General features: G+C 41.5%; 1 protein-coding gene across 4 annotated transcripts in view; it reads right to left on the reverse strand.

Moving 5' to 3' along the window:
• TUBGCP2 (tubulin gamma complex component 2) overlaps positions 1 to 14,209 on the reverse strand; it is an 888,554-nt gene that overhangs the window by 278,868 nt on the left and 595,477 nt on the right. For all 4 annotated transcript variants that reach the window (XM_069753054.1, XM_069753055.1, XM_069753056.1 and 1 more), the window contains one exon: positions 13,161 to 13,281. In XM_069753054.1, the coding sequence (XP_069609155.1) occupies positions 13,161 to 13,281 (121 nt within the window). The remainder of the gene's footprint in view (positions 1 to 13,160; positions 13,282 to 14,209) is intronic.

A 14,209-nucleotide genomic window follows, 5' to 3' on the forward strand; every position in this document is an offset into this window, starting at 1 on the left:
AATGAAATGGAGAGAGGAGCTACTATTACAAAATAACATTCTTTTGGCAGCTGTTTATGTAGACCCAATGCATCGGATTCTTCTAGATGATCAACAGCTAACTAAAGGAAAAGAAGCTCTGTTTGAAATAGCAGTAAGGATGAAAGGGTTGCGGAACAGTCAGGAGGAACAAGAAGAATTTGATCGTCCTGCCACATCTTCACCCTCATCAACTGATGAAGAATTTAATAAAAAAAAATATTTGGATCACAATGACCGTGCAAAGCGTTCCCGCATAGAAGAGTCATCCCCATCAAAGAACACAGCCAGTACATTTCAGCAGAATTTTTCAGGTGCACTAAAAGAAATTGAGAAATTTGACCGTTCATCAAAAATAACAGTGCAACAAGCGATTCCTCTGTATCCTGACATTGTCAGAGATGTTGCCCGAGTGGTTACTGCTTTGCCACCAACCCAAGTTAGTGTAGAGAGGTTGTTCTCTGCTCTCAAAATAATTAGATCAGATTTGAGGGCAGCCATGAAGGAGGATCTGACAGAGGCAATACTTTTTCTGAGGACAAATTTTTAGATTTCTTCTTATCAACTGCATAACAGTGTTTATTGCATATTTACTTACAAGAGTTTAGAAAAGTTTATAAAAGTTATTTGCTATATTCTAATTGTATTCTAATAAATATAGTTTTTGCTCTGGTCTTATTACTTACAGTTAGGGCCAGAAATATTTGGACAGTGACACAAGTTTTGTTATTTTAGCTGTTTACAAAAACATGTTCAGAAATACAATTATATATATAATATGGGCTGAAAGTGCACACTCCCAGCTGCAATATGATAGTTTCCACATCCAAATCGGAGAAAGGGTTTAGGAATCATAGCTCTGTAATGCATAGCGTCCTCTTTTTCAAGGGACCAAAAGTAATTGGACAATGGACTCTAAGGGCTGCAATTAACTCTGAAGGCGTCTCCCTCGTTAACCTGTAATCAATGAAGTAGTTAAAAGGTCAGGGGTGGATTCCAGGTGTGTGGTTTTGCATTTGGAAGCTGTTGCTGTGAGCAGACAACATGCGGTCAAAGGAACTCTCAATTGAAGTGAAGCAGAACATCCTGAGGCTGAAAAAAAAGAAAAAATCCATCAGAGAGATAGCAGACATGCTTGGAGTAGCAAAATCAACAGTTGGGTACATTCTGAGAAAAAAGGAATTGACTGGTGAGCTTGGGAACTCAAAAAGGCCTGGGCGTCCACGGATGACAACAGTGGTGGATGATCGCCGCATACTTAATTTGGTGAAGAAGAACCCGTTCACAACATCAACTGAAGTCCAGAACACTCTCAGTGAAGTAGGTGTATCTGTCTCTAAGTCAACAGTAAAGAGAAGACTCCATGACAGTAAATACAAAGGGTTCACATCTAGATGCAAACCATTCATCAATACCAAAAATAGACAGGCCAGAGTTAAATTTGCAGAAAAACACCTCAAGAAGCCAGCTCCGTTCTGGAAAAGTATTCTATGGACAGATGAGACAAAGATCAACCTGTACCAGAATGATGGGAAGAAAAAGTTTGGAGAAGAAAGGGAACGGCACATGATCCAAGGCACACCACATCCTCTGTAAAACATGGTGGAGGCAACGTGATGGCATGGGCATGCATGGCTTTCAATGGCACTGGGTCACTTGTGTTTATTGATGACATAAGAGCAGACAAGAGTAGCCGGATGAATGCTGAAGTGTACCGGGATATACTTTCAGCCCAGATTCAGCCAAATGCTGCAAAGTTGATTGGACGGCGCTTCATAGTACAGATGGACAATGGCCCCAAGCATACAGCCAAAGCTACCCAGGAGTTCATGAGTGCCAAAAAGTGGAACATTCTGCAATGGCCAAGTCAATCTCCAGATCTAAACCCAATTGAGCATGCATTTCACTTGCTCAAATCCAGACTTAAGACGGAAAGACCCACAAACAAGCAAGACCTGAAGGCTGCGGCTGTAAAGGCCTGGCAAAGCATTAAGAAGGAGGAAACCCAGCGTTTGGTGATGTCCATGGGTTCCAGACTTAAGGCAGTGATTGCCTCCAAAGGATTTGCAACAAAATATTGAAAATAAAAATATTTTGTTTGGGTTATGTTTATTTGTCCAATTACTTTTGACCTCCTAAAATGTGGAGTGTTTGTAAAGAAATGTGTACAATTCCTACATTTTCTATCAGATATTTTTGTTCAACCCTTCAAATTAAACGTTACAATCTGCACTTGAATTCTGTTGTAGAGGTTTCATTTCAAATCCAATGTGGTGGCATGCAGAGCCCAACTCGCGAAAATTGTGTCACTGTCCAAATATTTCTGGCCCTAACTGTATATGATGGTGAGAAACTGAATAAGCACGATGTTAATATTTGACAACAGTAAATTTATTGTTACGAATTGGCTATTTATGAAGGAGTCGGAGTCAGAACCTAATAAAATCCAGGAGTCGGAGTCGCAACTGTGGCTTTCCGACTCCACAGCCCTGATCAAAGCGTTGCTTTTGTGTACATGGGCAACTAAATTGCTGCTATTTTGAAATATGCTGTCACAATCCATTTTTGGATGTGTGGCAGCTCTGGTTCCACTATGATTTTTATGTAGCTTTTTCCTTTCAGGCTATCGGGGGTTAATGTCAGTTTCCCTTGCTGGCATCCTGCTGCAACTGCAGAGCTGCTAGTCAGCTGTGTGGGTGGTGATTACTCCCACCATCCTTTAAATAGTCAACTGATGCATCAGCTGACTGTCAGTGATAGAGCAATCTATGTTGATCAAGCCTGGAATAAGGAGCTCTCTGGCTGATGAATCTGCTTGTTTTGTGGAGTTGGTCCAGGTGTTTTTCTTCTGCTGTGCGGTGCTTTGCAGCAGAGAAAGTTGTTAAGTTTGGTGTTTTTACCTAGTCTGTCTTGTGTTTGTTACTGTCCCCGATGTTGTACCATCTGCAGTGGTGAGGCTAGCCCCTTGCTGGCCAGTGCAGTGTGAGGTGACAGCGAGGCACAAGGTTCCTGATGGCAGCGGGGGAAGGACCCGTTTAAGGCATTACAGGAGGGCAGGGAAAGGCTCAGGTTGGAGCTCGGGAGGGGTCCATCCCTCATTTCCTATCAGTAGGACGTATCTCTCCCCTTTTCCATTCCGTTGAGTGTGTTATACCGACCGCTGTCTGATCTCCTGTTGAGTCATTACAGATCGTGACATATGTCCATTGGAGAGCTGCCTGTTTTTCCTGTATATACAGTAGGGGAAATTAATATTTGATCCCTTGCTGATTTTGAAAGTTTGCCCACTGACTAAGACATGTACAGTCTATAATTTTAAGGGTAGGTTAATTTTAACATTGTGAGAAAGAATACCAAAAATAAAATCCAGAAAATCACCTCCATGCTTGACTTGACAGTGGGGATGGTGTTCTTTGGATTGTAGGCAGCATTTCTCTTCCTCCAAACATGGCGAGTTGAGTTAATGCCAAAGACCTCAATTTTTGTCTCATCTGACCACAGCACCTTCTCCCAATCACTCACAGAATCATCCAGGTGTTCACTGGCAAACTTCAGATGGACCTGCACATGTCCCTTCTTGAGTAGGGGGTCCTTGCGGGCACTGCAGTATTTTTAAACCTTTACGGAGTAATGTGTTACTAATGGTTTTCTTTGTGACTGTGGTCCCAACTGCCTTGAGATCATTAACAAGTTCCCTCTGTGTAGTTTTAGGCTGATCTATCACCTTCCTCAAGATTAAGGATACTCCATCAGGTGAGATTTTGCATGGTGCCCCAGATAGATGTTGATTGACAGTCATTATGTATTTCTTCAATTTTCTTACTATTACACAAACCGTTTTCTCCTCTTACGTATGCTTTTGTAACCCATTCCAGCTTTGTTCAGGTCTATGATCTTGTCCCTGACATCCTTATAAAGCTCTTTGGCCTTGCCCATGTTGTAGAGGTTAGAGTCTGACTGATTAATTGAGTCTGTGGACAGGAGTCTTTTATAAAGGTGACTATGTAAGACAGCTGTCTAATGCAGGTAACAAGTTGATTAGGAGCATCTAACTGGTCTGCAGGAGCCAGAACTCAATGATTGGTAGGGGATCAAATACGTATTTCTCACTGCAAAATGCAAATTTATATAATTTATACAGAATAATTTTCTGGATTTTATTTTTGATATTCTATCTCAAAATGTTAAAATTAACCTACCCTTAAAATTAGAGACTGTTGATGTCTTTGTCAGTGGGCAAACTTACAAAATCAGCATGGGATCAAATACTTATTTCCCACACTGTATATCTTTTTAGTTGTTTATACAACTAATGGGCATGCGCCAACTACTACTTGGGAGGAATACTTCTTATTCTTAAATATGAGAAAATTGGTAAATATTACAGAAATAAAATATACTGCTACACTGTAACTATATTAATTCAACATATATTGACAAAAAGCCATCATACTGATCTTTAAAGAGTATGTTTAACTAAATTTTTCATGCCAACAGTAAACACCATGATAATTTTCAGAATTTGGACTCTCCATTGCAGCAACATCAGCAATTAAAATATTTTGTACCTCCTAATTAATTCTTGTTATGTCTAAGTTGGCATTTTCAGATAGTTTTCATTGAGGGGTGCACTTCTTCCCCCTGTTTGACATTTGCAATCATATGAAGGCACAATACACTGGAGAAAGAAGGACACACCCACACAATATCTGTTACACTAAACGACTTACCAACGTTCACGACCAGCGATACGACCTGGCCGTGATCGTTGGTAAGTCGTTGTGTGGTCGCTGGGAAGCTGTCACACAGATAGCTCTCTCCAGCGACCAACGATCAGGGGAACGACTTCGGCATCGTTGAAACTGTCTTCAACGATGCCGAAGTCCCCGGGTAACCAGGGTAAACATCCGGTTACTAAGCGCAGGGCCGCGCTTAGTAACCTGATATTTATCCTAGTTACCATTGTAAAAGTAAAAAAAAAAAAACACTACATACTCACATTCCAATGTCTGTCACGTCCCCCACTGTCACCCCACCCACACTGACTGTGTCAGCGCCGGCCGTAAAGCAGAGCACAGCGGTGACGTCACCGCTGTGCTCTGCTTTACGGCCGGCGCTGACAGTCAGTGCAGGGAAGCTGACGGCGTGGGACGTGACAGACAACGAAATGTGAGTATGTAGTTTTTTTTTTAATTTACTTTTACAATGGTAACCAGGGTAAATATCTGGTTACTAAGCGCAGCCCTGCGCTTAGTAACCCGATATTTACCCTGGTTACAAGTGAACACATCGCTAGACCGGCGTCACACGCCGATCCAGCGATGACAGCGGGTGATCAGCGACCAAAAAAAGGTCCTGATCATTCCTCATTCCCCAACGACCAACGATCTCCCAGCAGGGGCCTGATCGTTGGTCGCTGTCACACAACGAGATCGTTAGCGGGATCATTGCTACGTCACAAAAAGCGTGACATTGCAACAATATCGTTAACAAAATCGTTATGTGCGAAGGTACCTTTAGAGTTGATTTTTCAGTGAGAGTTGTAATAATACAGACCCCATCTCCTTGTCTAATGTTGTGCATGACTAGAAAGTGTAGTTTACAGATCAATAACACCTTTCAGGTAAGATCACGGCAGTCACTGTGGGGAAAGGGGCAGTACAGCTGAGTTGTAACATTACAGACCTTTCTATCACCAATCTCTGAGTAACCAAACTGTTTACTAGCTGCTGTGAGCACAACAATCTCTGTGCAGTGAGATCAGTGCTGCCTGTCATTACATCTCATACAAGAGTAGCCTGTTCTGAGCTATTGTGTTTTTTTATTGGACATTTTATTGAGGGACACAAAAACCTGTAGGCTGACATTAAGGGTGTGTGCACACGTTGCGGATTCCATTGTGGATTTTTCCGCGGAGATTCTGAAAAATAGGCAGGTAAAACGCCCTGCATTTTACCTACAGATTTACGGCAGATTTACTGTGGATTTTGTGTGGATTTCACCTGCGTTTTTACACCTGCGGATTCCAATCATGGAACAGGTGTAAAACGCTGCAGCATCCAAACAATAAGATTGACATGTTGCGGATAATAAACCGCAGCCTTTCCACGCGGAATTTTCCACAGCATGTGCACCGTGGATTTGGTTTTCCATAGGTGCTACTGTACAATGCATGGAAAACTGCTGCAAATCTGCAGCCAAATCCGCAATGTGTGCACATACCTTAGAATGCATCTTAAGTTAAAAAAATAAATTAAAGCCTTCTCCCCAATAGGCTACACTTGGCCTGCTGAAACCCAGCTATTCAGTTAAGGTTCATGTCACATAGAAGTGAGACACAGTTCACAATGTAACAGACACCATTTGTATATTGGTGGAGTGCTGCTAAGCAAATAACATGTAAGGCACACGCCAAATTCCAGAAGAGGAAAGATATATACAAAAGACCGGTTGAACTTCCTACATTTAAACAATGTAAATATTTATTAAGTAACAAAACAGAGAAACAGACAAGACAGTTAAAAACATTTAAAATTGCTCATGTTGCGCAAGAACATATTTTCCTGGCCAAAAATTGGCACTGGGATGCAACCCATATGGCCAGCATGCTAACTAATAGAGCCATGTAAATGTGTGGATATCCAAGAAATATGGATAAATGGACACTACCCCTAAAGAACGTATAAATGAAAAAAAGCAGCAACCATATGTACTGTCCGTCAAGTTTTCTCGGCATAATACAGAAGTAGATTGCCAGGCCTTTCTTTCGAGCAGTAATATGGCACTCATACTAAATCAGCACTGTGTGTGTTGTCAATACCAACCGCATCATCATGCAACATCCTGCTGTCGACGGTAACTCTGGGAAAACTTTATGAACAGTCCAACTAATGGAATTCAATATACACTGTGTGCAGAATTATTAGGCAAGATGTATTTTAGAGGATTAGTTTTATTATTGATCAACAACTATGTTCTCAATCAACCCAAAACACTCAAATATCAAAGCTTAATATTTTTGGAAGTGTAGAGGGGTTCTTTTAGATTTGGCTATCATAGAAGGATATCGATTTGTGCAGGTAACTATTACTGTGCAGAATTATTAGGCAACTTACTAAAAACCAAATATATTCCCATATCACTTGTTTATTTTTACCAGGTAAACCAATAACACTGCACAACATTTAGACATAAACATTTCTGACATGCAAAAACAAAACCCCCCAAAATTAGTAACCAATATAGCCACCTTTCTTTATGATGACACTCAACAGCCTTCCATCCATAGATTCTGTCAGTTGCGTGATCTGTTTACGATCAACTTTGCGTGCAGCAGCCACCACAGCCTCCCAGACACTGTTCCGACAGGTGTACTGTTTTCCCTCCCTGATCTCACATTTTATGAGGCACCACAGGTTCTCTATAGGGTTCAGATCAGGTGAACAAGGGGGCCATGTCATTATTTTTTCTACTTTGATACCTTTACTGGCCAGCCACGCTGTGGAGTAGTTGGAGGCATGTGATGGAGCATTGTCCTGCATGAAAATCATGTTTTTCTTGAACGATGCCGACTTCTTCCTGTACCACTGCTTGAAGAAGTTGTCTTCCAGAAACTGGCAGTAGATCGGGCAGTTGAGCTTCACTCCATCCTCAACCCGAAAAGGTCCCACAAGTTTATCTTTCATGATACTAGTCCATACCAGTACCCTACCTCCACCTTGCTGGTTTCTGATTCGGAGTGGAACTCTCTGCCCTTTACTGATCCAGCGTCTGGCTCATCCATCTGGCCCATTAAGAGTCACTCTCATTTCATCAGTCCATAAAACCTTTAAAAAGTCAGTCTTAAGATATTTCTTGGCCCAGTCTTGACGTTTTATCTTATATTTCTTTTTCAAAGGTGGTAGTATTTCAGCCTTCCTTACCTTGGCCATGTCCCTGAGTATCGTATACCTTGTGCTTTTTGTAACTCCAGTAATGTTGCAACTCTGAAATTTGGCAAAACTGGTGGCAAATGGCATCTTGGCAGCTTCACGCTTGATCTTCCTCAATTCATGGGCAGTTATTTTGCGCCTTTTTTGCCAAACACGCTTCTTGCGACTCTGTTGGCTATTTGCCATGAAACGCTTGATTGTTCGGTGATCACACTTCAAAAGTTTGGCAATTTCAAGACTGCTGCATTCCTCTGCAAGACATCTCACAATTTTGGACTTTTCAGAGCCCGTCAAATCTATCTTCTGACCCATTTTGCCAAAGGAAAGGAAGTTGTCTAATAATTAAGCACACCTTAAATAGGGTTTTGATGTCATTAGACAGCACCCCTCCTCATTACAGAGATGCACATCACCTCATTTACTTAATTGGTAGTTGGCTCTCAAGCCTGAACAGCTTAGAGTAGGACAACATGTATAAAAAGTAATACGTGATCAAAATACAACTGGCCTAATAATTCTGCACACAGTGTATTGCTGGAAGATGCAACCCTAGGTTGGAAGGCACTTAACAAGCTGCTGGGGAAGGGCCAATGACCGATCCGAGAATGATCAATGCTAATGCATTAAGAACACGAAAGAGGCCAGTAACCATTGGTGATTTGCATTGCATGCTATATGTTCACAGACTTAACAGTGGAAAAGCCAAGTTTCATCTGCCAGAAATGCAAGTTTGTGTCCCAGGAAACATTGCAAAGTCTAGAGAATAGCTACAATTAAAATTATTAAGGAAGGTGATGAGTTCTTAGACAGAGCAGAAGTATGTCTTCCAAATGCAGAAAGAAAAAGAAATGTGTAGTGCACCTGAAGAAACAAAGGAATGAAAGAATGTGACCCAGACGATTGGGAGGAAGTCAGCACCTACACAGCTCAGGAACCAATACCATGTTCTCTTGCAGGGGAACGATGATCAAATACATCAAGGTTATACTTTGCCCACAAAGAACAACCTTGTAAGCACTCCGATTCCTCTTGGATGGAAAATGTTGTGAAAAAGAAATGGAGACTGGTTGCTATTGGGGATTCCCTATTAAGAGGAACAGAGGCAGCTATCTGCAGACCGGATATAATCTCAAGAGAAATGTGCTGTCTTCTAGCTGCAAAAATGAAAGATGTGTCTGGCAAGATATCAGGACCTGCAGATGACTACCCATTCCTGCTAAAACATGTGGGGGCAAATTACACCTCAAGAAAGAACCTGGAAAGGATCCGCAGTGACTTTGAAGACTTAGGCAAGAAAGAACTGGGAGAGCAGGTGGTTTTCTCATCCATCCTCCCAGTGGATAAGCATGTAACAAGGAGATGGAGCAAGATTCTACAGGTAAACAACAGGCTGGTGCCATCAGCAAGGATTTGGATTTCTGGATCACGGAGTGAATTACCTATATGATGCATTACTTGCTAGAGATGGGCTGCACCTTTCCAAGACTGGAAAACACATATTTGGAAGTAGTCTTGCAACACATCAGGAAAGCTTTAAACTAGAACATTTTGGGAAGGGAAGCAAGTGGCCAGGGAAAGCCATACAGCAAACAAATACTATAGAGAACTCTGCTATTAGAGGTTGAAAGGAAGAACAAAGACAAAAATCTGAATAATAAAAATATTAGAGAAAGAGAGATTGATCACAAACGAAGATGTTTCTATACAAATGCACAGAGCATGGGCAATAAAAAAGGAGAACTGGAGCTACTAACACAGGAAAATAAATATGATGTTATTGGCATAATTGAAACTTGATGGGAATAAACACATGGTTTGAATACAAAGCAGGAAAAAAAACAACTCATTTGCAAGAAACAGAATTAATAAACAAGGAGGAGTTGTCGCATTATATGTTAGAAAAGTGTATATCTCGCATGAGGGATTGTCTCATTCATCTGCTTGCAAGGAAAACTCAGGAACACCTCTTGAGGTAAATCACCTGCTGTTTATTAAAGCACGGCAAAAACCGTAGCAGGGTTGGATAAAGTAAACGTGGCCTTTTCTGGCTTAATGGCAAAACAAAACAAAGTCCAAAAAAGTCCTTTCCCTGCAGGATTCACCCACAGGTAACACAAAGTCCTCAGCTCCTCCTGGAGCCACGTGAAAGTTTCTCATCTCCCAAGACACACACAAGACTGTCTCCCAAGTTCAGCTTTTTACAACCCAGACCATGTGATTGATCACATGACTGACATTATCCTGTCCGCACACACGCTGGTGTCGGATATGCAGGTGGAGATATGGTGGACACTGAATAAGAGTCCACTAAAACCAGCCCATGTATGCAACTTTAATTTAACCCTCACAACACAGTGAGGCATATACCGTGCCAGTGACCCTGTCACACTCCACAGAGATTGAAGCTTAAGAGACTGGGAGTTCTATGGAAACTGGGTAAGAATACAAGGAGAGAACAATTGAAATGACACCATTGTAGGTGTTTACTACAGGCCACCTGGGCAAGATGAAGATATAGATGAACTCTTTATGCATCAGATGGCCAAGTTCTCAAAAAAAATTGATGTAGTGATCATGGGAGATTTCAATTATCCAGATATTTGTTGGGAAGGTCTCTCAGGCAACAGTAATAGGTCCAGCTAATTCTTATCCTCTCTTGTTGCCAACTTTATCTTCCAAAAAGCTGAGGAGAAAGCAAGGGGATCTGCTACCTTGGATATAATCCTTATAAGCAGGGAGGAAATGGTTGAGATAAGGATGACTGGGACCCTAGGAGGCAGCGATCATGCAATCATAGAATTTTTGATAACTAGAGGTAGAAGACCTGTGAATACTCAGACTTCAAAGTTGGACTTCAGAAACGCTGATTTTAAGGGACCCAGAAAAAAGATTGGAGGGATCCAATGGCTGGGGATGTCTTTTAGGACAGAAATGTCCAGGAAACATAGGAAATTTTAAAAAAAATGATATGGTCAAAGCACAGTCGTTAGCAATCCCTAAAGCAGGGAAGAATAGGAAAACTGGACGTATGAACTTAAACACATGTTAAAAAGGAAGAAAAATGTTTACCAAATGGAAAGAGGGAGTCATATCTAAAGAAGAATATACAGTGCCTTGCGAAAGTATTCGGCTCCCTGGAACTTTTCAACCTTTTCCCACATATCATGCTTCAAACATAAAGATACCAAATGTAAATTTTGGTAAATAATCAACAAGTGGAACACAATTGTGAAGTTGAACGGAATTTATTGGTTAAATTTTTGTGGAAATTCAAAAACTGAAAAGTGGGGCGTACAATATTATTCGGCCCCTTTACTTTCAGTGCAGCAAACTCACTCCAGAAGTTCATTGTGGATCTCTGAATGATCCAATGTTGTCCTAAATGCCTAATGATGATAAATATAATCCACCTGTGTGTAATCAAGTCTCCGTATACATGCACCTGCTCTGTGATAGTCTCAGGGTTCTGTTTGAAGCACAGAGAGCATCATGAAGACCAAGGAACACAGCAGGCAGGTCCGTGATACTGTTGTGGAGAAGTTTAAAGCCGAATATGGATACAAAATGATTTCCAAAACTATAAACATCCCAAGGAACAAGTGCAAGCGATCATATTGAAATGGAAGGAGTATCATACCAGGGAGTTCCAGGGAGCCAAATACTTTCGCAAGGCACTGGAATGCCGTCTGCAGAATCTGCAGGCCACACATCAGATTATCTAAAGCTGATAAAGAATTAATGCTTCCAAGAAACATCAAAAGCAATCAGAAATGATTTTGGGGGAATGTCAAAAGTAAAAGATAAGTCAAAGATGCTATAGGATTTTTCCAGGATAAAAATGGTGAAGTGGTAAAAAAAATGATATTGAGTCCAAACTTTTTATTTTATTTTGCATCGGTTTTCTCTCATTAAGTAAATGTAACATTGATAGATCTTCACTGTACTATTGAAGTAGAGGAATCCACACTATCTATAAGCAGAGAGCTAGTGAGGGAATACTTTGCTAGCTTAGATTAATTCAAGTTTCCAGGTCCAAATGAATCCTAGGGTACTGAAGGAGATAGCAAAGGAAATTATTGAAATCGGCAGTGTATCAAATACCTATTTCCCCACTGCACATCGTGGGATTGACAACATAGGTGAAAAAATGCCGGGCAAAATTGGAGATTCAAAATGGAGGAGGAAGGGCTAATAGGGGGATTTACTACATTGATAAAAGCTAAGGGTACCGTCACACTAAAACGACGCGGCAGCGATACGACAACGATGTCGATCACTGCAGCGTCGCTGTTTGGTCGCTGGAGAGCTGTCACACAGACAGCTCTCCAGCGACCAATGATCCCGAAGTCCCCTGGTAACCAGGGTAAACATCGGGTTACTAAGCGCAGGGCCGCGCTTAGTAACCTGATGTTTACCCTGGTTACCAGCGTAAACGTAAAAAAAAAACAAACACTACATACTTACATTCCGTGTCTGTCCCCCGGCACTGTGCTTCTCTGCACTGACAGTGAGCACCGGACAGCCGGAAAGCACAGCGGTGACGTCACCGCTGTACTTTACGGCTGGCCGGCGCTCACCAGTCAGTGTGGAAGCTGAAGGCGAGGGACATGACCAGACACCGGGAATGTAAGTATGTAGTGTTTGGTTTTTTTTACATTTACACTGGTAACCAGGGTAAATATCGGGTTACTAAGCGCGGCCCTGCGCTTAGCAACCCAATGTTTACCCTGGTTACCAGTGAAGACATCGCTGAATCGGTGTCACACACGTCGATTCAGCGATGTCAGCGGGAGATCCAGCGACGAAATAAAGTTTCAAACGATCTGCTACGACGTACAATTCTCAGCGGGGTCCCTGATCGCAGTAGCGTGTCAGACACAGCGAGATCGTAATTATATCGCTGGAACGTCACGGATCGTGCCGTTCTAGCGACCAAAGTGCCACTGTGTGACGGTACCCACTGCCAGACAATCAAGTTGGAAATGCAAAGACTGCGTGTTGGACTGCTTTATTACCCTACAGTCCAGTGTATTTTGTCAAATTAGTCACATAACTCATGGAAAAATGTAAAACATAATGCAAAATAGGGAAAGGACACCCATAAGGGAACATGTCATAGTGATTTCTTGAATAATATAATAGAAAATAAAAAACGTCTATGTTTTATAAGCAGGTTCAATTTTACATGGAACACATTTTCTGAATACTTACTGATTTAAGACTTTTCTCCAGGATGTGCCACATTGGCTCCATCACTTCAAACATCATGTAATACTGGATGTTTTGTACAAAATTTAACATCCTCTGACGAAGAGTAAATGCTGCTGCAAACCTAAAAAAAAAAGAGACAAGAAAGACAATTAAAAAATCACAGGTGCACAAGCCTTAAATGGATATATTGATAGTGATAAGATACCTTTAGATGAAGTGCAACAGTTTTGTGAAGCCTGTCAAAATAAGTTCCAAAGAAAAGGTATATGCACATGTCTTTACGGTAGAAACACGTGATTAATATGTTCATGATTTAAAAAGTCTTTTAACCACTTCAGTTTTGTAGAACTCCAAGTGGTTGGCCGCTTAACCCCCGAAGCTTTTTCAATTTTGCCTTTTCAGCAATCTGGCATCAACAACCATAGAGGTCTCAAGGAAACCTCTGGCTGTTACGTCCATGCACCGATAACCTCAGATCACATGACAGGTGTCACTGGTGCATGTATTTCCGTCCAGATGCGCTTGTTAAATGCCGCTGTCAGAGATTGACAGCAACATTTAACTAGTTCATAGACACAGGCGGATCACGATTACGCCTGCGCCTATTGCGGGCACATCAGCTGTTCAAAACAGCTTTCATGTCCCGACTTTAATGCGGGCTCAACGCCGGAGCTTGCATCAAAGCGGGGGTTCTGCCATCGGATGTACTATTCCGTCCGATGGCAGAAAGTGGTTGACTGTGGTTGTGTCTTGATGAAGAGGTTTGTAATCCTTGAAATGTGCTGACAAAATAAACTGAAATTATACCACATCTCTGTCAATCATCGTACTTTAAATACTTGACAGTGTGGATTTTGAATCACCACATTCCTCATTCTTCTGCACCATGTCCTTTCTTTTGGCATTTTCCAATCAGAAGATGCAGTGTACTTTACAAAACAAGTCAATGGGAAAGCTGAAAAGATTCCCAGAAGACGACAGGCTTTTTGTTTTAGCATTTTGCTTAACCCCTTAGTGACAGAGCCAATTTTACAATTCTGACCACTGTC

Source organism: Ranitomeya imitator, chromosome 2, assembly GCF_032444005.1.
Source record: "Ranitomeya imitator isolate aRanImi1 chromosome 2, aRanImi1.pri, whole genome shotgun sequence".
NCBI lineage: Eukaryota > Metazoa > Chordata > Amphibia > Anura > Dendrobatidae > Ranitomeya > Ranitomeya imitator.